This window comes from Leopardus geoffroyi, chromosome B3, assembly GCF_018350155.1.
Source record: "Leopardus geoffroyi isolate Oge1 chromosome B3, O.geoffroyi_Oge1_pat1.0, whole genome shotgun sequence".
NCBI classification, from domain to species: domain Eukaryota; kingdom Metazoa; phylum Chordata; class Mammalia; order Carnivora; family Felidae; genus Leopardus; species Leopardus geoffroyi.
This window is the reverse complement of record NC_059337.1, coordinates 18647205-18674531: the sequence shown is the minus strand read 5'-3', so window position 1 is coordinate 18674531 and position 27327 is coordinate 18647205. Positions and strand designations below refer to the sequence as shown.

The 27327-nt window shown below is 48.2% G+C and overlaps 1 protein-coding gene across 5 annotated transcripts in view; it reads left to right on the top strand.

Moving 5' to 3' along the window:
• The first annotated feature begins 2433 nt into the window (after positions 1-2433).
• ADAMTS17 (ADAM metallopeptidase with thrombospondin type 1 motif 17) overlaps positions 2434-27327 on the top strand; it is a 344515-nt gene continuing 319621 nt past the window's right edge. For 3 of the 5 annotated variants that reach the window (XM_045448788.1, XM_045448786.1, XM_045448787.1), the window contains exons 1-3: positions 2435-2614; positions 3103-3473; positions 15165-15330. In XM_045448788.1, the coding sequence (XP_045304744.1) occupies positions 2536-2614; positions 3103-3473; positions 15165-15330 (616 nt within the window). In that variant the 5' untranslated portion in view covers positions 2435-2535. Of the gene's footprint in view, positions 2615-3102; positions 3474-15164; positions 15331-27327 lie in introns of all 5 variants that reach the window. The other 2 variants (XM_045448785.1, XM_045448789.1) reach the window with 1 other exon arrangement.

Here is a 27327-nt window from a genome sequence, read left to right as displayed (position 1 = left end):
TAAGCGTCCGACTTCAGCCAGGTCACGATCTCGCGGTCCGGGAGTTCGAGCCCCGCGTCAGGCTCTGGGCTGATGGCTCAGAGCCTGGAGCCTGTTTCCGATTCTGTGTCTCCCTCTCTCTCTGCCCCTCCCCTGTTCATGCTCTGTCTCTCTCTGTCCCAAAAATAAATAAACGTTGAAAAAAAAAAAAAAAAGTGTGTATCCTTCCAGACTTTTCCTATGATCTTACCATACAAATGATTTAATACTGTGTGTATTTATGGAAGTCTTGACATTTTCATGTGCACTATACTGCAACTTGATTTTTTTTTTAATTTGACAACCAGTCTTAGAGTTCTCTCCGTGTTGTTATAAATATGAGATTATTGCATTCAATTTGATGCCTTGTGTTTTATTAGCCATTTACGTAATGATGGATATTCAGGTTTTCAATATTTTTGCCCTTTCATAATGCACTGTGGTGAACATTCTTATATGGATGCCAGTGTTTCTCTGTGGTAGTGAACCAGAAGAGGAATTGCAAAGTTGTAGGGTGTGTAGCATTCAGATTTTACTACGGTTTGCCCAGTTATTCGTCAAAAGTGGCTGTGCCAATTTACACTCCCACCCACGGGCAGGAGAACGTCTCCAAGGCTTGATATTTCCAAGCTCTTTGGTCTTGGACAGTCTGGGGGATGGAACAGTATCTTGCTGTTGTTTTAGTTTGCATGCTCCTAAGGACTGATGCATTTGAGCATCATGTCGTAGGTTGATGATGACTACCTCAAATGGCAGAAGTAATTGTTCTTATGAAGCACAGTGGCTGCTGTTCCCTGGCTTTCAGGGGCAGGTCTGCCCCAGGAGGCTCTTTTGCTAACAAAGCTGCATCGAAAAGCTCACCACGATTTCTTGTGCCATCAGCGAGGGGCTGAGGCTGCTGTCAAGGGGGAGGGAAAAAGCTCCAAGCCTTTTTTGGACGAGTGTGGACGTGTGGTACCTAGCAGTGAGTGGCAGCCCGTGGAGCTAAGTGGCTAGCAGCGGTCAGCCCCTGTGGAGGGCAGGGGTAGACAAAGCAGGAAAGGATTCCGTCAGCCATACCTTGGAGGATGCGCAGAGTAGCGAGTTTGCTACAGTAAAAGCAGTGGGCTTTATTGAGAACCAGGAACACAGTTGACTCCTGGGGTTAATTAAATATCATGGAAGCTGGACAGTTTTCACCACTGGATTCCTTCTTTCTAAAAAAAAATTTTTTTTTATTAGTTTATTTTTTGAGAGAGGGAGAGAGAGCAGGGAAGGGGCAGAGAGAGAGGGAGACAGAATCCCAAGCAGGCTCCACCATCAGTGCACAGAGCCTCATATGGGGCTCAAACTCACAAACCGTGAGATCATGACCCGAGCCAAAATCACCAATCAGACGCTTGACAGACTGAGCCACCCAGGCGCCCCACCTCTGGATTCCTTCGGATAAATTTTAGATTTTGAAAGGCCCCAAGCAGAGTCCACTAAGAGTGCTGTAACCTCTCTGCTTTGAGAAAACAGTAACAGGCAGGACACGGAGTGGAGGGGGGAGACCCGAGAACGGGGAGTGTTTCAGTTAATTCTATTTTGCTTTGTTTTCTACAAGATGCTCCTTGGGAAGCTAAAGGAATCATCTTTCTTGCAAACCGCAGTTATACTCTGGTGGGAACAGAATGAACTCATTTTGTTGCCGGGAGATTCAAATCCAGGCTTTGCCACTTTGTGCGAGTTTCCTAACCCATAAAATCGGGCTAATATGGCCTCCTGCCTGCCTTTGAAGCCCCTTGCTGTTCATTGTAAGCAGCACCGGGCTGGAAGTCAGGACTACGCTCTAGCTCCTGTTCTGACAGAAACTCACCGGGTAACTTAGCAAGCTCCTTAAGGTCTCTCTCCCTCAGTTTCTCAGTCTGTAAGAGAGTGTGATCATACCTGGACTACTGGCTTCTGTGAGGATAAAAAGGACAGGAGGTGTGAGGGGTTTGGATAAACACCGCCGTGTTGTATGCAACCATCAGGTGTGCAAGAAGTATACAGCGGCAGACAACCCAAACTAGTTTTACTCTAGATGCGGAGAGAATATGGTTTTATGGTTGAAACCGGCCTGTCTTCTTGGCACGCGGGGCAGCAGGGTCAGAGAACATTTTGACAAGGAGAACAAACTCTGAAGACCCAGTCAGGTGTCCTCCCAAGTCCTCCGGGCTAGCGCAGCTCCAGGAGGCTCCCTCGCGCCACCTGGTGTCCCGTCCCCGCCACTGCCCAGAAACCACGTGTAAGAAAGTGCTTACAACCTAACTACGCACCCTGGTTTAGACTTGTCCTAGCCAATGGGGAAGCGGGAGGCGGGGCAGGAGAAAGCGAGAGTCCAATCGCCCCCTGTCTTCCGAGGAGAAGGCGGGGCTTGGGATTTACCACGTTGGGTTTGTCCGCAGCGCTAATTACTTTTTCCAAAGGCTGGAGGACTTCACTCCGGCTGGCGCCGCCGCCTCGCGAGCTCCTGCTCCGCCGCGACCTTCTGGGGGGCTGCTCCTCCCGAATACCATGTGTGACGGCGCCCTGCTGCCTCCTCTCGTCCTGCCCTTGCTGCTGCTGCTTTTTTGGGGACTGGACCCGGGCACAGGTAGCGCTCCCTCGCCCGCCGCCCCTTCCTTGCTCGTGCCTCTCGCGGCCACCTTCCATCTACTCTCCCGAGGCATCCTGGCGGCCCCCGCCTGCCTGCGCGGCCGGGGTCCGGCGGTGGACCGCTGACAGCGCTCGGGGCCAAGGGGGTGCGGGCCGCGGCGGAGGACCGGGCTCCAGGCGGCTCCCGGGCGGCAGCGCAGCCGCCGGGTCTCCGGATGCCTGTGCCGCGCCGCTGGCCCCGGAGGTGCTCCGGGCGGCCGGGCTGGAGACCTTCCCCGGGTGGCGCGGGGCCCGGGCGGAGGCGCCGGCCGGCACGGAGGTGCCGGGGTGAGGGAAGGGAGGGGAGCGCCCGCCCGGGGCCGCGTTGTCCCCGCGCTGGCTCAAGTGCCCAGCGCTGGACCCCGTGCGCGGCGGGCGGCCGGAGGGAGGGCGGGCGGCCGGGCGGGCGGGCCCCGCCGCGCTGACGCGTCTCCTCTCTCCCCGCAGCTGTCGGCGACGCGGCGGCCGACGTGGAGGTGGTACTGCCGCGGCGGGTGCGCCCCGACGACGTGCACCTGCCGTCGCTGCCCGGGGCCCCCGGGCCTCGAAAGCGCCGGCGCCCCCGCGCGCCCCCAGCTGCCCTGCGAGTCCGGCCCGGCGAGCGCGCCCTGCTGCTGCACCTGCCGGCCTTCGGGCGCGACCTGTACCTGCAGCTTCGCCACGACCTGCGTTTCCTGTCCCGGGGCTTCGAGGTGGAGGAGGCCGGCGCGGCGGGGCGCCGCGGACGCCCCGCCGAGCTGTGCTTCTACTCGGGCCGCGTGCTTGGCCACCCCGGTTCCCTCGTCTCGCTCAGCGCCTGCGGCGCCGGCGGCGGCCTGGTACTGACCGCGCCCCCTGCGGGTCTGCGCGTCTTTCTGTCATGGAGCCAGGGGTGGTCCCTGGGGGAGGTTGGGATGAGGGGGGGTGCCTCGGCGGGAAGTTCAGCCTCCACGGGTGCTCTCCTGCCGTCCGAAGGGAACCTCGCCTCTTCCCGCCCTGACCTTTCGGAGGGTGTCTGAGCAAAGGGGTTGAGAAGGGAAGCGTCTAATTATCCAGTGCCTTCTTCTGGATAATTAGATCCAGTATTGATCCAGTAGCCAGGTAGTGAGCCTCTGAAGTGCACAGGGACTGCGCTGTTCGGGGGTTGCATAAGAGGGTATGCAGCAGTCCGCCCAGGGGAGCACCGGTGTGGTGGAGAAGAAACCTGTCAGGCCTCTAGACTGAGAGGCGCCCTTCACCCAGGTGTAGAGAGAACACTATTGATGTCCATCTATCTGCACAGGTGTGTATGTGTGCGCCTCCTGGGGAACACTTTAGGTGTATATCGCATCTATTCTTGGATGTGGGGGTAGGGTAGTGAGCACTCATTCACCTTCCTTCTGTCCTTTTGAGTGTTTACCCAGAGAAGGAAAGTTTGGAGGGGTCCCCTGCCAGGTCACTACACTTCTCTTCTTAGCTGAAACGTGAGAACCAAGAGAGGGAGTGTTCATACCCTTGTTCCCTTATACCACAAGCAGCCACCCTCAGCCAGGCCTGAGGGGTGCTTAGCATTGGTGAGAAGACCCCCTTCCAGTCCCCAGAAGCGCCCTTGCTGTGGCAGTAGCTACCCCATCCTGGGGACCCTGCTTTGCTACATTTGAGGCACTGTGACAGTGCTCGGAGGGGCCGGGGACTTTCTTGCGCACCTCTGCCCCGCTTGTGCTCCCGCTTGCTCACTGCATGCTGGTGCCCAGCCAAATGCTTCTCAGCTCCTCCATTGTGCCCCCTAGGAGTGCACATGGCTGGCAGATGGGCTGCCCCACCACAAAGCTTGGTATCGGCTCAGAGCATGAAATGCACAAGTTGTTTCTCTATCTCCTGTCGTGATCGGCCTCTGGGGATGCAGCGCCTGCTATTCTTTTGCGTCTGTTCTTCCTTGGCAGAAGAGACGGCTTCCCCCACCTTTGCCTTATCTTGCTCCACCGTCTAGAATTCTCTAGCCCTTCCCCCACACAGTATGCAACAAGTCCTCCAGAATCTGCAGCAGAGCCAGAGAGCCTGGGGTCCAAGTCTTTATGTAAGACTTCTGCTTTCTTCCCAGCCCTGTAGAGGAACTCTGGGGGTAATTTCCTAGGATTGGCTTTCACTGATTCTCCTTGAAAGACTTTTCTGAGTCCTGATCAGCATGATCTGCTTTTTGCTGGCCTGGGAGAAATTGGCGTCTTTGGTTAAACAAGGAAAACGGACCGTGGAGGGAGCCTGTTAGGAGCTAATGTGGAACAGGGGGCAGAGAATGTGGGCTGTGGGTGAGGAGTCTTAAGTAGAGTGAGAAAGTCTCAGATCACCGTAGGACTCGGGTCAAGGCTGTATCATGTTCTGGGAGGGACTGGAAGGCCCACATCATTTTTCCTGTTTTTGCCAAAGTGTTTAAAGTCTAGGTCACATCACTGTACTGTACATGGAAACATCTGAATCCCATTTGCTGTGGTTTAGTGAGTTTCTCTAGAGGTCAGAGTTTATACTTCTTGGTGTAAAGTTTCCAGCGAGGAGCTATCTGTGAAGGGGCTGAGGGTGGAAATCTGGATACCGTGGATTCCAAATCCTCACAGAGTTGAAAGCTGGGCCCTCTCACAGGTGGCATCTGAGCTGCCAGAGAGGGTTCACTTCAGTCCTCCGGTGTTCGGGAAGGCTGTCCTTCCCTCCAGCACCATGTGAGGGCGCTGTGCTTTAGATAAAGGAACCCCGCCAAGAGGCTGAGTTCAGCATATGCCAGCCGCCGGTGCACCTCTAAGACTTGAGATTCTAAAATTCCTGCGTGAGCAGACGCCTCTGTTGTTTAGTCTGCTGTGTTCATCCTGTTCGTATGAGCTGGATGTCGGACACTTCTTCCCAAGTACACTCTACGGAGGAAGGCTGGAGGCAGGAAGGAAGAGACGGCAGCGTGGTGACTTGGAGCGGGCCCCTTGGTTGAGGGGTAGCCCTGGAGACATGTTGGGAAAAGAGAGCAGCAGGATCTCAGGCTAACCACGTTTGCATCGCACTCTAGCTTGCTTTGATTTTGGTGCTCACGTGCACTTGAGGCAGTTCAGGTGGGTGGCAATGTTGTGTTAGTCGCTGTCGACCCTGGTGGAAGCACTGAGAAGTGGGGATTGTGGTGTGTGTGGTGTGCTTGTCAGGACAGGATGCAACAAGGTGTGGGAGAGGAGCTATTGCAAGTAGGAGATTTAAAAAAAAAAATTTTTTTTTAATGTTTATTATTTTGAGAGAGAGCTCGAGCAAGGGAGGAGCAGAGAGAGATGGGGACAGAGAATCCGAAGCAGGCTCCAGGCTCTGAGCTGTCAGCACAGAGACTCACACGGGGCTTGAACTCACAAACCACAAGATAAACAACTCAGCCACCCAGGCACCCCTCAAGTAGGAGATTTTTGATGTCCACAGATGGGAGCATTCCATAGCTTCTTTGTATCTAAAGATCATGTAGAGCCCCAGGGCTGGCAAACGTTTTCTGTAACAGACCAAATCGTCAATATTTTAGGCCTTGTGGGCCATATGGTCTCTGTCACGGTTAAGTCCACAGTGTCCTTTTAGCGCAAACGCAGCCATAGACGGTAAATAAACAGATGGACGTGGCTGTATTCAATAAAACTTTATTCCGACGTTGAGTAGTAATTAAGTCCTGACGCATTAAACATCTCCCAAATGGCTTAGTGTGGAGTGTTTGGTGCACAGGCGGGGGAATGTTCTGTTCCCCTCTGCGTGGCATCTGTGCTGTCTTCCGAGATGTTTGTTATCGGTTTAAGGGAAGGAGATGCATGATTAGAATAGATAATTGCTTGTTTATGGGGCATGAAGCGCAAAGCTCGTGCTCCATTTTGCCCCTCCTTCTTTGGACTGTGGGCAGAGGCGTGGGCCCTGTGATGTTCTCCCTGTCTCTGTCTTATCTTGAGAAGCCATGCAGGCTGTGCTTCTTGGCTCTTCAAAGACCATAGGTACAAGTATTAATTGTTTTTTGTTTATGCTTCTTCATTTTATTTACATTTCAGGGAGTCCTTAGACATCACGTAAGTTTTTGGAAGGATTTCTATAACCGTATGATTTCAAAGCAGTGAACTTTGGGCATGTGAGGAAGGTATTTCCACCCCCAGAGAGTTTATGTAAGTTTGGATCAGCTGCCTCCTGGGAATCAGACCAGCTCCTAGAAGGCCAGCGGAATTGGAATCAGGTTAAACTTCACCCGAGCAGGCCGCCGAGATGGAACTTTAAGGGATAGAATGAGTGTCAGTCTTTGGAAAGGCTGTGTTCCTTGTCTGAAATGAGTGAATGAAGGGGAGGACACATGAGGACAGAGAGCAGGGGAGGCGCCTGCCAGCGGGTTTGGGCTGCTGAGTGGTGGCCTTTCTTCCTTAATGGATGTAAGCTCAGGGGAGTCCAGGCACCTGAATCTGTCCATCGCTTCTGGGCTGAGGCCGTGACCTGCCTGCGGCGTGCTGTGAGAGAAATATTGAGATCAGACAGGACATCCAGGAACTCTGCGCTGTGGGACTTTAAGAAGCCATGCCCATTTTCCAGGCCACCCCAGAGGGACAGAGAGGTCAGGGATGTTCCTGCTTTCTCTGGAGTCACAGCCATACTCCACAGAACCCTTGCTTGGAGTCTCTTTCATCCCGGTTGGTCACTGGGATTGACCTGATGGCCCAGCTCAACCTGGCTCTGGCTGGTCTGCTTGATCGCAGCACAGGGGGCTGTTTTGGTAGCACATCATTTATGATCTCCGTGAGAGCGTTGCAAGAATGTTTTTCTCTGTTCCATGAGCTAGACAGATAAGAACAGAGTGGGGCTGTGGTCAGCCAGTCAGTAAGCAAGCAGGTGGCTCGGAAGAGTTGGGGACTCCATTCTCAAGAAAGCAGCCTGCGTTTGCGTGACTCCTCTGATGAAGGGACAGGTGTGGGAGGTGGCTGCCTTTCCCTTTAGAGTTCTCAGACTCTATTTTGATTGATTATAAAATTGCCCAGCTTTTTGATACAGCACCACTTGATTGCATACAGCCGAATAGGAATCCGCCGTGGCAAAAGTCGTATGGAGACCATTCGGAAGGGAGCAAATAGCACAGAATACAGTGTCCGACATCATCCTATTGGTACAGGTGTGGGGAGAGCACAGCATCCTAAGTGATTCATCAGCTAAGATTACTGAAGAACTTATCACATACAGCATAAATGTACCTGGAAAATGCATACACATTTTTAAAGTGTTGTAAAAAGACAACAGTTGAGTGGCTGTTAGGGAAGGTAAGGAAAATAAGGGAAAAGATCGTGCGAAATTTGGGAGGCATGAAGGATTTGGAGGGAAGACGTTGAATCGGAGGATTCTGGGGCATTCCACCTCTTCCTCTGAAGAATGGTCATGTGACCTCATGGTGACTTTCTATGCTCACTGCTCACGGGGATCACCTAGGCCGCGTAACCCTCCCCAGTGTCCTACTGACAGCACGTAACTAGATTTCCCCATCTGAACTTTTGTTTAGTTGGCAACATCTTAAAGAAGTGCAAGATGAGATGATAAACCAAAGAGGTCCTAGACTGATTGCATTCTTGGGGCTTATTTCCTGAGCTTTGAAATGCTACAGCTGCCTGGTTTGGGACGTGTGCAGCGGGGGATGTTTTTGCAGTCAGTACGTCAGAGGGAACCATGCAGAGTCACTGGCTATCCTTTCCCCCGGCACGCCTCTGCACACAGATGCACGGTCACGTTCTTGTTCTTTAGGAAATGAGGCTGCACGGCCGTTTGGGGCTGTGATCCTAAGTGAGCCACCTCCTCTGAATGTTCCCGTCTGCAGCCAAGATGACGGGTAAATAACATCAGCCTTGTGTGGCTGTTGATAGAATGAAGTAAGATCGAGTCTGTGAAATCATTTAGGGAGAGGGCCTGGCACATTAAGGCATTAAAAACAGGTTTCTTCTGTTGCCCTACGGGGCCCAGACTTTTCCAGTTATAAATCAACCAGTCAGTCAACACTGTTGCCTAAATGAACAGATCATTATCACACACCTGCCCTGTGTAGGACACTTTGCGGGGGCTCAGAGAGGAATACAAGGTGGGCCCTGTCTCAGAAGGCAGTCCAGGTATGCCCAGGAAGGAAGGTGTACTGGAGCCTGCATGGTGGCAGAAGGGTGGGGTGGGGTCTTCAGGGAGAAGCAGGATTGGAGCAAAGGGGGTGGGCTCAGGTTCTAAGAGGGTGGAGAGACCCCAAAGCCTCCAAAGCCAGGTTCTTCGCCAGATCAGGGGCCCATGAGGCAGCTGCGGAATGGGGGTGGGAGTGGTAATTTAAGGCGATGGTAAGAGATGAGCTGAACAGACAGGTGTGTGGCTTAGACCAGGCGGGGGCCCTGGGTACCAACCTAAGGCATTTGGAATTTATCCTAGAGCAGTGGTTCTCAGCTTTGAGCTGGAATCCACCTTCCCTGGAGGATTTGTTACCCTGGTGGCTGGGCCCCACCGCCAGCACTCCTGATCCAGCCTGTCTGGGTGGGCCCGAGAGCTTGAATTTCTAACATATTCCCAAGTGCCGTTGTTGGTTTGGGACCACATTTTGAGGATCACCGGCCTAGAAGTAATGGGGAGCATTTCTGGCTATTGACTGGGGTCCCTGGTGATAGCATGGAGGGGGCACTGGAGTTGGAGAGCATTCAGAGGCCCGAGGAGACAAGCTTAAGCCTTGAGTGGTGGAGATGGGAAGGAAGATTATGCAGGAGAGATTCTGAAGAAGAGCTGAGTCTTTGTGACCGACTCTAGGGATCAGAAAGAGGGAGAGCCTGGCAGTGACTGGCCCATGTTAAGGCGGGGGAAGCTGGCTTCAGAAGGAAGACCAAGAATCAGTTTAGGTAACTGGTGTTTGCAGAGGCAGCGGCTGGACTTTGAAAGGGGGCTCTGGTTGGCACTCCAGGAGAGAGGCAGCGGGACTCGATGGGGGGGCGGTTGGGGAGCCCCTCTTCCGCAGGAGCTCCTCTGAGCCCCCCCCCCCCCCCAGAAAGTTGGAGGCAGGTACAGGCAGCCCTGAGGTCACAGGATTCTTTTTCCTTCTTGGAAGCAGACTTGCTCACGCAAGAGGCAAACTAACAACCCCATTTGCTTCATACTCTCAAACCACCCACGCTAGCCCATCGATGGGGAGGCGGCGACCTAAGACCCACACCAGCTAACCAAGGAGCCACAGCCTCCTGACGAAAGAGCTCGGAGGGGGCTTCCCAGGTACCAAAGTTCCAGTGGGGTCTTTATGGGACAGCAAGGTCTGCAGTCACGTGGCGTCCTCCCCTCAGACAGGTGTGTGCTTTGGTTCTAGAGCATCCATAGGGCACACTTTTTGGTTTTTTTGTTTTTTGTTTTTTTTTTTTTTGCATGATCTTAATTTTCTACGTGATGCTGAGAAGTTGTGCTGATGTTAGCAGATGATGAAAACCCGTGTGTCCCTTCGTGCATTTTCCACGCTGCAAGGAGAGGCAGTTCTGCTTCGGAGGGTGCGGTGGAGTTCATGACACCTGATTTATAATGCTTTCCTAACACAGTGCAGAAACCCTTCAAAGAAAGCACCAGAACAAAAAGAATTGAGAAGGAGCCACTCTGAACTGTTATAATATCAGGTTATACCTGATGGCATTTTATTTGACACACATTTCTTTGGTGGGATACCACATCTTAGAAAACTTTAGATTTCTCTTTTAAGAACACCGTTTCATGGAGGGTCATTGTATCCTTTAAAACCAGGCAGCCTCAGGGCTTCCAGTCCTATCTGCTACAGGCATTCCTTTACTGTGGTGCCTCTTCAGATGAAGTCCGCAGGCCTCTTTCATCAGGCTCATAACTGCTGTTTCCTTGGCCTTGGAGGAATATCCCTGTGTCTCACCTCTCAGCACAGATGGCGACCAGAGGGTTAATGCAAATCTAAGCAGCTCTGCCCAGTTTCTGGGGCCACAGGGCAGCAGTGGGCTAGAAGCCAGGGGGCAGAGCCCCACGGTCAGAGGAAGGTCCAGGTTCATGCAGGCAGTTTAAATCCGGGCTGCCTCCGGACAACTAAATCAAGTGCATCGCCGGCACCCATTTAAAAGCTAGCACAATGTGGGGTGGGGGAGGGGCACCTGGGTGGCTCAGTAGGTTAGGCATCTGACTTCAACTCAGGTTATGATCTCACGGTTTGTGGGTTCGAGCCCTGTGTCGGGCTCTGTGCTGACAGCTCAGATTCTGGGTCTCCCTCTCTCTGCCCCTCCCCTTGCCCACATTCTGTCTCTCTCTCAAAAATAAAATAAAAACAACAAAAAAAAAGCTAGCCCAATGGTTTTCAGCCCTGGCTATACTTTGAAATCTCCTGGCGAGCTCTGAATACCAGTGCTGGAACTCCACCCCCCGGGGATTCGGATTCAGTTGGCCTGGAGTGGGTGCTGGGCATCAGGAGTTTCCAAAGTTTGCCAGACAACTCCAGTGTGTAGCCGGGGATGAGAATCACTGAGTTACGGAGACTACAGAAAGTTCATGCCGGTCCAGCCCATTTGATTCTGTTCCACTCCACTCACATTTTCTTGAGGAACTGTTAGGTGGCAGACACTGGAAAAATAAAGGAGGAATAACTGTGATCCTGTCTCAGAGGAACAAATGATTAGGTTGTGACAAATGCCCCATAGCACAGTGGGCAGTGGGCTGCAACACAGAGTGCCAGGGAGGAGGGAGGGCTTTGGGAGGAAGAAAGGAGGAAGTGGGAAGGTCAGGAGAAGATAAAGAGGGCTGACCAGTATTTGCCCTGGGCCTAGACTGCGTGTGAGTAGGGGCATAAGCGGCACTTTTCAGCAGAACGTTTTATCATTGGTAATGTGATGGCAGGATGAACATTAAGAGACATTTCAGGGAGCCTAGTGACAGACTGTGAGACCGGGGGAGGGGCAGGGCAATGTCCTTCCTTGTGCCTGGCTCCTTCCCTCCTGGGTGCTGGTCCAGGCCACATCTCTGCTTGCAAGTCAGGTCCCAGGCGGGTAAGTAGCCGCCAGGGAGGATGCAGTCCATCAGGCCACATAATCATCTTACCAGTGTTCCCATTTCCTCCCTTGAAGGGGTAGGAACCAGCACGTGGGCCCCTCCAAACAAGACCTGCTGAGGCAGAGCTGCAAGGGGCTAGATTATGCTTGTGTGTATGTACCTGCAGGCTTCCTCACCAATGGGCCATGCTGTATTCTTGTATTGCATTAGAACTACCTGCTAGCTGCCTTTTTTTTTTAATTTATTTTGAGAGAGAGAGAGAGGGAGAAAGAGAATCCTAAGCAGGCTCCGTGCTGTCAGTGCAGAGCCCATTGTGGGCCTCAAACTCATAGACTGTGAGATCATGACCTGAGCTGAAATCAAGAGTCCGACGCTTAACTGACTGAGCCACCCGGATGCCCCTGCTAACTGGCCTTTTACACTAGCTTGTGAATGCAAACACTAGACTGGTCTGGAAACTGGCCCTGAAAGTGCTAGTCTCAAGGGGGCCTGTGGCCTCCCAAAGCCAGAGCATTTCAGGAAGAGTCCAGGTTGAGCACATCCTCCAGAGAGCACAGGGTTCCTTCCACGTGGGGCTCATCCCACGTGCTGGGCCATCCCTGCCAACTTTATTTCGACACATGGAAGTGTCTGCCACGGTCACGGAGGTGTGTGTTCTGCGTTGAGGCTTTCTTTAGTTGTAGCTGCAGTGGAGCCCTGGATACCGCCACAGCCACCTTCTGCATCCGCTTCAGTCTCCCCGAAGTATCTTCGTGAACAAATTCAAGTTTTAACTTCAAAGGAGAGGGAAGAAGGCCGTGCTTCCCTGCAGGTCACACAGTGCCACTTTAAGACAGTTTTATTTGGGCAGTAAAATCTCGGAGTTGTTCTTGGCAGAAGTTCTAATGAAATGGAAACCTTGAGATCTGTGTAGAGCTGTAAGTACGGTCTCCCCCTGTGTTTTGGGGGCTCAAAGTTGTAGGCGATCTTACTCGCTGATCTGATGTACTTGCAGAGAGGCTTGGTATCCAGGCAGCCTTTCAGAACGTAAAGGAGTTCTACCATTTGGCTTGAGGGAGCTCTGTCCTTGAGACCAGAGGACTGGCTGGGAGGGAGAGCAATGCTTCTCAAAGCCTGGTCCCTGGCCTGGTGGGGTGAGTATCACGTGGGGACTACTTAGAAATGCACGTTCTCAGGGCCTACCAAGACGTCCAGGTGATTTTCATGTGCAGCTGGAGTTTGAGAGCCCCTGGTTCAGTATGACTTGGCCTTTGGAGAATAGCGTAGAAGAGAGAGAAGAGATGATGCTCATTTCAGCCTAAGACTGATCTGCTTGATCTACTGAATCTGGTTAGCCAGGATGGTCTTGGGCATCCACTCAGAGGAGGCACCGGGCACTGTACAGACCAGTGTGCAAACACGGGTCCTTCTCCAGCCCTGACCCAGTCGGGTTCCTTGTGGGGGTTTACCTTGCTTTATTGACACCTCAGAAGGGAAGATAGCAGCTAGTATCCCAGGGAAGGAGCACAAACTGGTTTCATGCCATCAGCGTTGGTTCCAAGGGATAGGAAAGTTCTCTGTACTGTATATATTTATTTTAGAATTAGTATTCACTCTGTTAAAGCAGCAAACTAAAAAATCCTAGGTCTTAAATTTTCCTTTCAGTTTACAAATCACGTCCTATTTAGGGGCGCCTAGGTGGCTCAGTTGGTTAAATGTCCAACTCCTGATTTCGGGTCAGATTGTGATCTCATGGTTGGTGAGATTGAGCCCAGCGTTCGGCTCTGCACTGACAGCGTGGAGCCTGCTTAGGATATTCTCTCTCTCTCTCTCTCTCCCTCTCTCCCTCTCTCCCTCTCTCCCTCTCTCTCTCCCTCTCTCTCTCCCCCCCTCCCCCTCCCCCCCCCCCCCCCCTCTCCCTCCCTCTCTCCCTCTCCCTCCCCCCATCTTTCTTTCTCTCCCCCGCCCCTCCCCTGGAGCCCATGTTCTCTCTCTTTCTCTCTCTCTCTCTCTCTCTCTCTCTCTCAAAATAAACATTTAAAAAAACAAAAACAAATCACATCCTATTTATAATCTAGCAAGTTTTCCAACGATTTTTGTTGAAGTATAATTAAGATACAGTTATTAGTTTTAGGTGTACAATATGATTCAATAATTATGTACATTTCTCTGTGCTCATCTACATAAGTGTACTCTTAACCCCTTTTATCTAGGGAGGTTTTTGCAATCCTTTTCAAGGAGGCTTTAGATAAGATTTGGCCCCCCCTTGTAAATTTGGCAATTAACAACTTTTAAACCTGCATTGAGAAATTTAACATATTCAGTTTCCTTGTCAGGTTTTTTTGTTGGCTGAGGAGCCCTTTGTAAATACTCAAGTATCCAAACCTAATAAGCTAGTCCTATAAACATGGGAAGTCTCAAGTTGTCTTACACATTCTAATATTGCTTATAAACCTAATAAGACTTTAAAATCAAATCTAACTCGACTTTAAACTAGAATCACAAATCTAATTCATTGGACACTGTCAAGTTCTCTTAAGCACTGCAAGTTCATTTATTTATTTATTTAGTTAGTTAGTTAGTTTTGAGAGTGAGAGAGACAGAGCCCAAGCAGGGAAGGGGCAAAGAGAAAAGGAGACACAGAATTTGAAGCAGGCTTCAGGCTCTGAGCTGTCAGCACAGAGCCTGATGCAGGGCTCAAAGTCACAAACCTCAAGATCATGACCTGAGCCAAAGTCAGATGCTTAACCAGCTGAGCCACCCAGGCGTCCCAAACACTGCAAGTTCTGAACAAAATGTGCGAAACCCCTATCACAAAGCTATTCCTACCACAGGACTGACTTTCCTTCCTTCTTTCTTTCTTTCTTTCTTTCTTTCTTTCTTTCTTTCTTTCTTTCTTTCTTTCTTTCTTTCTTATTTATTTGAGAGAGCACACAAGTGGAGTAAGGGGCAGAGAAAGGGACAGAGAGAATCTCAAGCAGACTCAGCACTGTCAGTGCAGAGCCCGATGTGGGGCTCGAACTCACGAACCGTGAGATCATGCCCTGAGCTGAAATCAAGAGTCAGATGCTTCACCAACTGAGCCACCCAGGCACCCCAGCCATCCTCTTTAATTCTAAATATCCCCGGGAATAAGCTGCAGTTTTTCCCATTAAGGATGTAACCGTCATTCATTCCCAACAGTTTTGGTATTGCTTCCTCAAGTGGGCTTTTGGAGGATGATTTAAGGAATAATTTTTAAAAGGAAGTTTCTTTTTATTAATAATAAAGTAATACATTTCTTTTGAGAGTGAACCTGGAAAGTGGGTGCTGTGGTATATATATCTCTGCACCCCTGCACCGCCCCTCCCCAAACACAGCCACTGGGTGGGATGTTTCAAGTCACACAAAAGCTCGTTCTTGGGCTCGGCAAATTGGAGCAACCTGCAGAGCCAAAGCCCAGACGTGGGGACCAGGCCATAGCCAGGTGGCTTTGCTGCCCTCGGGTTGTTGGCGTCATGGGTGTGTGTGAATGAGGCTGACTCATGTCCCGTTTCCCTCTTTCTGGGCAGGTTGGCCTCATCCAGCTTGGGCAGGAGCAGGTGCTAATCCAGCCACTCAACAGCTCTCGGGGCCCACTCAGCGGACGAGAGCACCTGGTCAGGCGCAAATGGTCCTTGACACCCAGCCCCTCCACCGAGGCCCCGATACCTGGGCAGCTCTGCAAGGTTCTAACAGGTGAGTCTGGGAAACCTCACGACTGACAGCACACACCATTCGGCACCGTTGCATGTCCCCAAATGCACTGAAATCATGTGAGCAAGAACTTACCTTTCCCGGTACTTTGAAGCTGTTTTGTTTGTTGCCCCTAAGGCCACTTCCTTTTCCTCTTTATGTGGATTGGTGTTAGCATTTCATGCATGATTCTAATAAGTAGCTTGGGGATGAGAACCCAGGGTTCTTGCTTTCTGTGCTTCTGTTTGAGCCACCTATGGCTTATCAGGTGTTTAAGAATATGTCACAGTCACTGTGAAATTGACCCTGCTGTGTCACTGGCCGTCTTCCTGTGACTGTCCCCTGATGAAGACGGATAAACTGCTTGTCACAGGTGGCATTTCCTCCTTGGAGGGCATGGGACCCCATGGCTGACGTTTGGGAGTTGTGCTTTTGGCATCTAAAGACTTACCTGGATAAAGAAATATAGTGTCTTGGTTTGATATTCCAATGACCTTGGAAATATTTATTTATTTTTGAGAGAGACAGAGTGCGAGCAGGGGAGGGGCAGAGGGAGAGGGAGACACAGAATCCAAAGCAGGCTCCAGGCTCTGAGCTGTCAGCAAAGAGCCCGATGCGGGGCTCAAACTCACAAATGTGAGATCATGACCTCAGCCGAAGTCGGATGCTTAACCGACTGAGCCACCCAGGCGCCCCTAAAAACTACTGTTTAATAGGAAGCGGGGGTTTGGGTAAGTTGGTTGGTTGTATGTTTCAGCTTGATGTTGGTGTGTTATTTTAAGCCACTTGACGGTCTCGGTGGAGCATTTTTTAAAAAATCTGCTTTCAAAGTAAATGTTGGTCATTCCACATCTAAGTGCGCTTTCTGCTGCTAATGTGAATATATTGTTTTAGAGGCAGGGGGAATAGCAAAGGCAGTAGGACTCAGCACTGGCTGTCCATGGGCATCACCTGGGGAGCTTTAACAGTCACTCAAGCCTGGGTCCTGCCCCCCCGGAGAGCTGCTTTAATTGGTCTTGGGCACAGCCTGGGCATCTGGTGGTTTAAAACCTCCCCAGGCAGTTCTAATGTTCAGCTGGTGCTGAGAATCACTGTGCTAAGGAGTATTAGACGTGAGTAATAGCACCAGTGGGCCATCGGAAGTGGGTTTTTGCAGGTGAGAACCACCAGGCAGGGCCCCACAATGAAGTCCAAGGGCAAATACATTTTATTCTCACTTTTGCCTCTATTTAAGTGGCTGATCTCGTGGAATATTTGTCTCATTCCCCCCGCTGACATCCTCTTTAGGGGCATGCGTGATACCAAGGATTGCTGACCAAATGATACATTGTGCTCAGGTTTGCATTTTTGTCTCTGAGGCTGGCTACAAGGCACCCTTTTGATAGAGTGTTTAGCCTGTAATGAAGGAAAGGAACAAAAATAGGGTGGGGAGGATGTGATATAGATGAAGTTAAACTAAGAGCAGCCTTGTGAGAAATTTCTGAATTTGCTTAAAAAAATCCTCTCCCCTTCCCTGCCCCCACATCTCCCATCAGTGTGCTGTGCCGTGCCAGGCTCTGCCCTGGGTAGGTACACGGACACGGGAAAAAGGTGTGTATTTCCCTTCTGGTCCTTCTTGCTTTGTGTGAAATATGCTGTAAATTTTGTTGCTGTATTGAGACAGACAGTGGGCCTTCTAATAAGTTTAGCTAATTAACAGTCAGTTAGGCCCTATCTAGTGTGAATTAACTTTCTGGGAGTTCAGAAATTTAATTTAGAAATTGAGAAAATCAATTTACTGGGAAACCAGCAAGATAACATTTTTGTTTTCCTGGACGTATGAATCAGATTAATCATCCAAGATTTCCGACGGGAACATATTCTCTAGGGATGAACATGGCTGTCAGATGTAGTATTGTGCCTTGTCTTGGATCTTGTGTTGCCCCAACTTTGGACCCAGACTGGGAGTAACCAGCTGGCTCTTGCAGGTGAGGAGTGTGGTAATTTTTCCTCCTCCGTGAAGCACTCAATTTACCTGAGAGTTGAACTGTGATAAGCCACCCTGTTCTCTTCAGGGACAGATGGGCTAGCACAATGGAGGCCTCCTGGGAGTACCCACTGCCTTCTTGTAGGTACTACTGAGGTTGCATTTCTTTCTGGCAGTCTTTGGGGCTCCCAGGGAGAGAGCAGTCTTATCCTATCACCTTCATTGCTCTTTGTTTTTAGGACCTTATAAACTGATCCATAAAGCATCACTCCAGGTTGGAACTTGGCATGAAAAATATGGAGTCTGTGGGCTTTTCTTTTCTTTTCTTTTTTTTCATATTTTTCTTTTTTGTCACAGCACGAGTTTTTGAAGGTTTTGGGGGCTATTCCCAACAACTAAATTGGAAGTTTGGATATTTTTAAATGTGTCTCAATTTCGACTTCAAAACTTTTTGTCTGTCTTCTATGCTTATTGTAATTTCTCCATTGGATTCTGTTTAGAATCTCCCCACTTAGCATTTTCATGGACTTTAGTAACAGTTTCAATCTCTGTCTTCTCCTCCATCACGGTAGATGTAACATGTCGATGGTTGAGGTAGATGGCAGAATGTTAAAACTCCTTTACTGCAAGGCACTGTCAGAATAGGAATCCTACAGTGTTTCGGTGGGCTCTTCATAACCCAGATATGCCATTTGACAATGGTACCTGCAAAGACATTGATATCTCCCTTTTTTTTTTTAATGTTTATTTATTTTGAGGAGAGAGAGAGAGAGCAGGGGAAGGAAGGGGGGAGAGAGAGAGAGAGAGAGACAATTCCAAGCAGACTCCGTGCTGTCAGCACAGAGGCTGATGTGGGATCATGACCTGTGAGATCATGACCTGATCTGAAATCAAGAGTCGGATGCTTAACCGACTGAGCCACCCAGGCACTCTAGATGTCTGCTTTATAGTTCAAGTTCTGTTATGACTGTTTTAAAAGATCATTACAGTTATTTTGTAGTATTGTTTGGTTCATTTATATAGCATTATAAAGTTAACTTTAGTGAGTATTTAGAGGATGCCACAAGTCTTTAGAAATTGTGTATTGCTAATTTGTGCCATAATTTGCATAACAACTGTGTTTATAATCTGCAATAAATAATTGGTTGGGGCTTGTGCTTTGCATCCCTTAAGATTCATTTGGTTGGAAATGACAGAAACCAAACTGGCTTAACCACCAACACCACCACTGCCCTGGGCTCTTGGAACTGAGGAGCAGAGCAGGAGGTTGGACCTCAGGTAGGCTACGCAGGTGGGGCTCCTCAGAAGTTGCTTCTCTCTCTGACAGCCTGTCCTCAGCCAGCTTCTCTTGTAGTGACAGAGAGGCAGCAGGGCTCAGGAGGTAAACTCTACTGTTGAGTCTGGAGATGAAGTGGGTTGATTCGGACTGCAACTTGGACTGCTTCCAGCTCGTCACTGGTTCACATGTCTGGAGGCAGGACCAAAAGAGCTTCGGTCCCAGCCCTCACATCACCACGGAGGTATCATTCTGCTTTCTGTCCTCATCCCGGCTTCTCACGGGCCACCATATCAGTAAAAATCTGGTGGAGTAGATTAGGGGCACCTCTACTCCAGGTCTGACCCGTCATTTCAGCTCACATGGTTGGTCAGAATTTGGCTGTTTTTTTCCCCCCCACACTTCCGCAAGATCCTCTGTCTGATGCTTCTTAGCTCCTTATCTCATCTGTGGTCCAGGGATAAATGTGGCTAATGGTCTTTACTTACTTAGGAAGAGTTCCATCACTCTGAAATTTGGTTCTACTCTAAATGTCATCAAGACCTCAGCTGCCCAAGTGGATAAAAATGAGGGACACCTGGGTGGCTCAGTCCATTAAGCATCCGACTCTTGATATCAGCTCAGGTCATGATCTCATGGTTAGTGAGATCTCTCGAACTGTGAGATCGAGTCCTGTGTCGGTGTCTGTGCTGATAGTGCAGAGACTGCTTGGGATTCCACCCCCACCCCTCTCTCACTCTCACTTTGCCCCTCCCCACTCATGCTCCTTCTCAAAGCAAATAAATAAAATTAAAAAAATGACTTCATAGCTTATACAGTATTTTGTTGTTTCATGTTCTTCTACGTCTTAACTGGAAGAAGAACCCAACATAAATGGAATTAAAATGCTACTACTTAGAGTTTCTCCATCTTAATATTTTAAGTGTTTATTTACATATAAAAACATTAACTCCAAAAGCAGACACTGATCGTTTAAGAATTATTATTCCAAAGGAAAGAAAGGAGAACATGCTAGAAGCCTGACTCTGTCTTTCTTGGATGTGACCCCAGGAGAGTCCCTTGATATCTCTGTGCCTCTGTTGTAATTTGTTAGGGCTGCCAGAACAGCCTGGGTGACTGATACAATAGGCATTTATTTCCTTACAATTCTGGAGGCTAGAAGTCCAAGGTCAAGGTGTTCGTAGAGTTGGTTTCTTCAGAGGCCTCTTTCCTTGGCTTGTAGATGGCCACCTTCTTCCTGTGTCCTGACATGGCCTTCCCTCTGTGCGTGTCTGTGTCCTAATCTTCTGTTCTTATAAGGGCACTGATTATATTGGATTAGAGCCTATTGATGACATCATCTGCACTTAATTACCTTTTTAAGACCTTCTCTTCAAACACTGTACTCTAAGTTGCTGAGGGTTCTAGCACACAATTCAGTCCGTAACCACCTCTGTGTTGTCCTCTGTAACATTGACATGATGATACCAGTGTTGTCTGCTTCTCAGGGTTATTGCTGAAGGGGAACACGCAGATGAGGAGTGATGTTAGACTTCCAGCTGCGCTGGTGGGGGGCATATTCTTGAGAACACTCACAAATGCCTAGAGGGTAGAAAACAAATTGAGAAGAAATTAGAAACAGGCTGTGTGAAGAGACCCTTTCTATAAGAATAGATGTCATAGTTGGCTGGTCATCTGTTCATGTATTTTTCTTGATAAACAAGTACTGAAGGAGCTGCAGAGCCTCAGACAAGGTAGAAAGGATTGAGCCACTCTGACCTTCAGTCCCATCAGCTAAGTGATGCCATCCACCTCTTAGTGGTTTTGTGAGTGTTACAGGAGATAATGCACTTGTCACTTAGCCACTAACAAATTTCCACTACTGTTGCAGCCACCGTGCTTGTAATTATTATTACTTGTACCCCCAGTCTTTGTTGTCAGGGGACCACTTAATGCCCTTGGTTCTGTATAAAGTGGGAGAGAAAGAGAAACCTTATAGGGCACTAAGCTAAGAGCCAAAAGCTTCCCTTGTTCTTCTTGAATCTGTCATTCTTGCCTCTTGAACAAATCCACAATGAAATCAAGGAATCTCAGTGTTTCTAGACCAGAAGTGACTCTTTGAGGTCATCTGCTTACCTTTTTCCTCTTGTTTTTCATTTATTTAGCCATTAGGTATTTTTTGACCCTCTAGACACTGGGTACACTGTGGTAAGCCTGACACAGCATGGTCCCTGCCTCCGGGGAGCTTATGTTTTGGTGGAGGAGATAGGGCAGAAGGAAACAAATGTAGTGGCTTTAAATTATTTTTAGATCTGAAGTACTTATGACAGGCAAAACACACACACACAAAACCAGAAGTCCATGAACCCAGTATTCAGACTTAACCAATGTTAAGATCTGCCCTGTCTGCTTCAGAACTTTTTTCTTTTTTGAGAGAAATTAACATTTATGGATATGACTGAGTATCTCCCCGGCCCCATCCCATATCGTCCCTCTAACTTACTCCTCAGAAGAAACCACCATCCCAAGGGATACATTCACGACCCCCAGTGGATGCCTAAAACCGCAGATTGTACCAAACCCTGTACCTACTATGTTTTTTTCCTATATGTATGCACCTATGATAAAGTTTAATTTATAAATTAGGCATAGAAAGGGATTAACAGCAACCGTAATAAAATAGAATGATTATGACAACAGGGGTGCCTGGGTGGCTCAGTCAGTTAAGTGCCCAACTCATGATTTTGACCCAGTCATGATCTCATGGGTTTGTGAGTTCGAACCCCCATATCAGGCTCTGTGCTGACAGTGTGGAGCCTGCTTGGGATTCTCTGTCTCCTGCTCTTTCTGCCCCACTCCTGCTCATGCTCTCTCTCTCTCTCTCTCAAAAATAAATAAATAAACATTAAAATAAAAACCAAAAAACTATTATATGGGGCACCTGGGTGGCTCAGTCGGTTAAGCTTCAGACTTCGGCTCAGGTCATGATCTCATGGTTTGTGAGTTCAGGCGCTGTGCTGTGCTGACAGCTTGGAGCCTGGAGCCTGCTTCAAATTCTGTGTCTCCCCCTTTCTCTCTGCCCCTTCCCTGCTTGTGCTGTGTCTCTCTTTCTCTCTCAAAAATAAATAAATAAATGAATGAATAAATGAAACATTAAAAAAAAAAACCCTGATAACAACATACTGTAATTAAGTTATGGGAATGCCTTTCTAGCATGTCCCCAGTTAGGTTCCTGTCACTTTGTTGCCCTGAACCCTGTCCTTTGTGTCTTCAGGCCTGAGGACCACAGACCTCCTACTGGATTGATTATAAGCCACCCTTTATTTATTTATTAAAAAAATTTTTTTAAAACATTTATTTATTTTTGAGAGAGAGACAGACAGAGTACAAGCAGGGGAGGGGCAGAGAGAGAGGGAGACACAGATCTGATGCAGGCTCCAGGCTCTGAGCTGTCAGCACAGAGCCTGATGTGGGCTCGAACTCATAGCTGGGAGATCCTGACCTGAGCCAAAGTCAGACACTTAACTGACTGAGCCACCCGGGCGCCCTTATAAGCCACCCTTTAAAGCATGACTTTGTGGTATTCTTCAGCCCCCTATGCTATTCTTTTCTTCCTAGCCTTGCCCACCCCCTACCCCAGAGTCTTCCTGCATTGGCTCACTTTCCAGCCCTCAGGTCATTGGGTTTTTATATTTTGTTCAAATTTATAATTGCTGTCTACAGGAGGGTTAGGTCCAGTAGAAGCTTGTTGGCAATATTATGTTCCATATGATACTGATTCTTTAGCAGTGGGTGAGATTTGCATTGTGGTTTAGAGTATAGGCTTTTTTTTTTTTGTTTTAATAAATGTTTTATGTGTAAATTAAAAAAAAAAGTGTATTCTTTAATTGCTGTGAACGGTGTTCTGTATATGCGTTCATTAGCTCTAACTGTTGTGATGTCAAATCATCCTGTCCTCATTATTTTTGGCTGGCTTGATGTATTCGTTTTACCAAGAGGTATGTTAAAACGTCTCATAACTTTTGTGGTTTGGCCAATTTCACCTTTCAAATCTATCAATTTTTCACTTTATGTTATGAGGTGATAGTGTTTGACGTATTCAGGTGTAGGAGCCGTATTCCTGGTGAGTTATTCCTTTTACTATCATGTAATGGGCCTTTTTGGGTTTTTTTATCCCTAGTAAAGCTTTTGGCGTCCTAGCTATTTTTACATAATATTAATACTGTCAGAGTTTCTATTTTGGTCAATGTTTGCCTAATGTTTCCTTTTCCTTTTATTTTCAGGCTTTCTCCATAACAGTGGCTTATATGTGTTTCTTAAAAGTATTATGTGTCCTAATTTTTTAAAAAAATGTCCAGTTTGAGAATATCTGTCTTTTCATTGGCAATGTTAGTGTTTTTACATTTGTGGTGTTACTGATTTATAATTAGGTTTATTTCCACCACCTTATATTTTGTTTTCGATTGACAATACTATGCTTTTTCTTTGCTTCTGTATCTTTTTGTTGTTTTTCTTTCTTTTGATTTCACCAGATATTCTCAATTCCCCCTTCTTTCTTCCATGGATGTGGAGTAGATTATAAACTTTCACATTATATATTTTTACAGTTAGAGTTACTTAGACTTATTTATATGTTTGCCAATTTAATCAGTATTATTTCTTGCAACCTACTTTTCTGTGTCTAAGATCCTTCTGGAAATAACTCCTTTTTAAAAAAATTTTTTTTACTTTTAGTTTTTTGGGGTATAGTTGACACGCAATGTTACATTAGTTTCAGGTGTACAACTTACTGATTTGACAAGTTAATATGTTATGCCATGTTCTGTTAATGTCGCTATTACAGCATCATTGACCACATTCCTTATGCTGTGCCCTTGATTCCTGTGACTTACTCGTTCCAGAACTGGAGGCCTGTATCTCCCTCTCCCCTTTGCCCACTCTGACTCACTTTCCACTCCCTCCCCTCTGGCAACCATCAGTTTGTTCTCTGTATTTATGGGTCTGTTTCTGCTTTTTTGTTTGTTTATTGTTTTTTAATCTTGGCGAGGGTTAAATTATTATCTTTGTTTTTCCCAAACTGCCCTGATTTCACCTACACTCTTGGTGATGATTTAGCTGAATATAGAACTCTAGGTTTAGCCTTAACTCTCATCAACACGTTGAAGATATTATTCCACTGTCTTCTGACTTCTGTTTTTGCTACAGAAGGTCTTCTGTCCATTCAAATTTAGATTCTGTGCAAGTAACCTGTCTTTTCTCTCTGCAGGTTAAATCATGTTATCTTTGTGTTTATAGTATATCTATGGCAGATTTTTTCCATATTTATCCCATTTGGGACCCACTGTAATTGTTGGATGTGAGAAATCATAGCTTCTGTCAGTTCTGAGAGAGGCCCAGCCTCTGTCTTAGGGGCCTCTTCTCTGTGATCAGCTCATTCCACTCCTGGAACTCCTACTCAGTAGATGTGCACCTTCCTGTTCTTTCCTCTGGTTTTGTTTTTTTAATTTTAAAAAAATGTTTATTTATTTTTGAGAGAGAGCACGAGCAGGGGAGGGGCAGAGAGAGAGGGAGACACAGAACCTGAAGCAGGGTCCAGGCTCTGAGCTGTCAGCACAGAGACCAACATGGGGCTTAAACTCATGAGCTGTGAGATCATGACCTGAGCTGAAGTTGGACGCCTAACTAACTGAGCCACCCAGGAGCCCCATTTTTTTTTTTTTTTAACCTATTAGGTCTCTTCTGTATTCTGGATTATTTCTTCTCATTGGACTTCCAGTTCACCAGATTTCTGTTAAATAGGGTCTAATCTCCATTTAATCGAACCACTGAGTTTTCAGTTTTAGTGTTTAGAATCTAGACTTCTGGAAGTTACATTTTGACTCTTTTCCAGTTCTGCCTTGTATTTTTCATAGTGCCCTGTTCTTTCATTATGATTTGACCCTTCCCTTTATCAGATTGGTAATTTTGTCCTAATTACTATTATTTTTTAATGTTTATTTTTGAGAGAGAGAGAAAGTGTGAGCAGGGGAGGGGCAGAGAGAGAGGGAGACACAGAATCCAAAGCAGGCTCCAGGCTCTGAGCTGTCAGCACAGAGCCTGATGTGGAGCTGGAACCCACGAACTGTAAGGTCATGACCTGAACCGAAGTCAGACGCTTAAATGACTAAGCCACCCAGGCATCCCTTACCATAAGTATTTGAAGTCTCTTTTGAATTATTCCACCTTCTGAATTTCTTGGGATGTTGATCTTGCTGTTTGTCATATTGGCCCACTCACACTTACGCTGGACCATTTTCTATGTGGATTATAATTTTATACGGTGCTCAGTGTAGACATCTATGTACCCCACTGCCCCATCCTCTGCAGGGGTGCTCTATATGTTGGGTTACAGAAAAATCTCTACTGAGTAATTTCACATGCGCTTCTGTCAGATGCCCCAGGACATTTTCACCAGTCCCAATGTGATTTCTACTTTCACGTTTTTCCTTAGGAAAACCTTGAGAGTGACATGTATTTGTGTGTAGCACAGGCAGGGGCAGTTTGTATCTGAGACTCTGCCCGACATTCCACTGGAATTCAGGGCTGTGTACGGAGACAAATTTCTCCCAATTTCCCTGTGCCTGTGGGTGCAGGTGTCCTGCCACTCCGGGGCCCCAGCCACATCTCTTATCTCACGGTAGCAAGTGTAACACTGGCCCCTCACCCTTAGGCCAATATTTGGGCCTGATGTCTGCTAGGTTCTCGTTAACCGTCCCAGGTACGAAATTTCCCAGCATCTCTGTGCCATCCTCGATGACAGGGACCCTTCAGAGGGGCCGTGGGGTGGCTGGGGGCCACAAGTGTGAGGTGCCTCCCTGCTGCTCAGAGAAGCCTCCCCTTTTGCTCTTGCTGCTTCGGCCCCTGCCCCTGGTCTCCAGGGCACTCCTTCCCCTCCTGTTCATTTAGGGAGCTGAGTTTTCTGAAACTACAGCCTGGAATGGCAGCTATGCCCAGGCGGCTTCTGCTTTGGGCCCAACAGAATGCCCATGGCAAAGGAACACAAAGGCTGCCTTATGACAGTAGCTTTAGAAAAAAACTGCATTAATACCTAGTAAATCAGCACACTGGAGTCACTCACTGCTTTTCATGGACCGAATAGAAGCGCTATCTCCTTGGTCAGTGTTGTTTGAAGAAGATCCTCTATGATTTTCATATTCTGTGGAACTTGAGTTTATTCCCTTGGGCCAAAAGGAGCTCCTGTAATGACCTGGCAGAGTGTTTCCTGGGCCACCTGTGGCATTTCTGATGTGTGCCCACCACCTGCTCTGGAGGGATCTGGCACCCGTGTTAGGCTGGGCAAGGATCCGCCCTGGAAGGCCAGGGGGTCAGACAGACCCTCTGCCTCTGTTGAGGCTGGGGACCCACATCCACATCTCCTGGCTGCCTGATGCTCCTAGGGGGCACTTTGGAGATCACCAGATAAGTGTTTCTTGTACTTCAGAGCCTTCTTAGAAAAGCCCATGGGGCCCCTTTGGCATCTTGAGTGTTTAGTAATCATTGGTTTTGCATTTGCTCTTGTGTTCTGACTGAGTTCTCACAAGTTCGAGGGGCAATCTCCAATCCTGCCATTTGCTTTATGTGAACCATGTGTTCATCCAAATGCCTTTGATCTCATTTTTATTTCTTTTTAAGACAAATGACTGAAGAAGTCTTTTGGGTTTTTGTCGGGGCTGTTTGGGTAGCAGGAGGATGCTTGGTAATCACTTTGGAAAGAATAAAACTAAAACCCAGTAATATTGCTCTATAAAATCATCATCATCATTATACTATTATTATAATTATTGCCATTATTATTCCCTGAGGCTGTGTAACTGTGGATTTGGAGCCTGTAAGATGCTGTAAAATGGACACTGCCCGTCCATGTGGCCTGGGAGTGAACGCAGCCAGGGGGAGGGGGCCCAGCAGCTTTGGGCAGCATCTGATACTGCTTCCCTGTTAATTGCTCTTACTCCTATGCTTCCTCATCTGTAAAATAGAGGTAATATTTTTCTCAGTATCTTCATTTCACCCGGGTACTAGGAGTTAAATGAACTAATGCTGATGGACTTTCATTGAGTAGAAAGTATTCTTAAAACATAAGGTGTCTTCTCTTTATGGAAAAGGTCCATAGAGTGGGTTCTCTAAAATCCAGGCGTCAGATGAGGGCTTGAGTACAGGTGGTTAGATTGAGAGAGGGAGGAGTCCCAGGAAGCAGGAGAGAGAGACCGGGAGGAGCAAAACTTCCATTGGAATCCAGTGGAAAATCCAGTGGAAGGTGAGTGTCCCAAGGGGACTGCTGCAGGCAGCGGGGGCGTGGTTCCTACAGCAGCAACTCTGAAAAGTGCATGGAAGCATCCAGAGTGATCTCAAGGATGCAGATGGGGCAAAGCTTGGATGTTACCCAGCACTTCTTGTCTCCCAGATTTCCAACTGCTCTTGTGTAGGCCAGGCAGGCTTCTTAGGTATAAGAGCCTGCAAAAAAGGAGAGGCCAGGGCCATATGCTTAAGGAGGGGTGCTGTTGGCACAAGCTGACCATCACAGTGGTAGCAGAAATTGGGGTGACATGGGGTGCTGCAGGGAGGATACCAGAAGAGACCCTGCAGGCGTCCTGGCTGGGAGGCAGCATGTAGTGGGAGGGACCCCTAAGCATTTAAAAATGTTAATAGTTAAAGGAAGCTTGTTACCTTCTAAAAATTCCTATATATTCAGTTAAAAAAATTCTTCCCACCAGAATAATCAGCTGACCTGTGGTGTATTCTA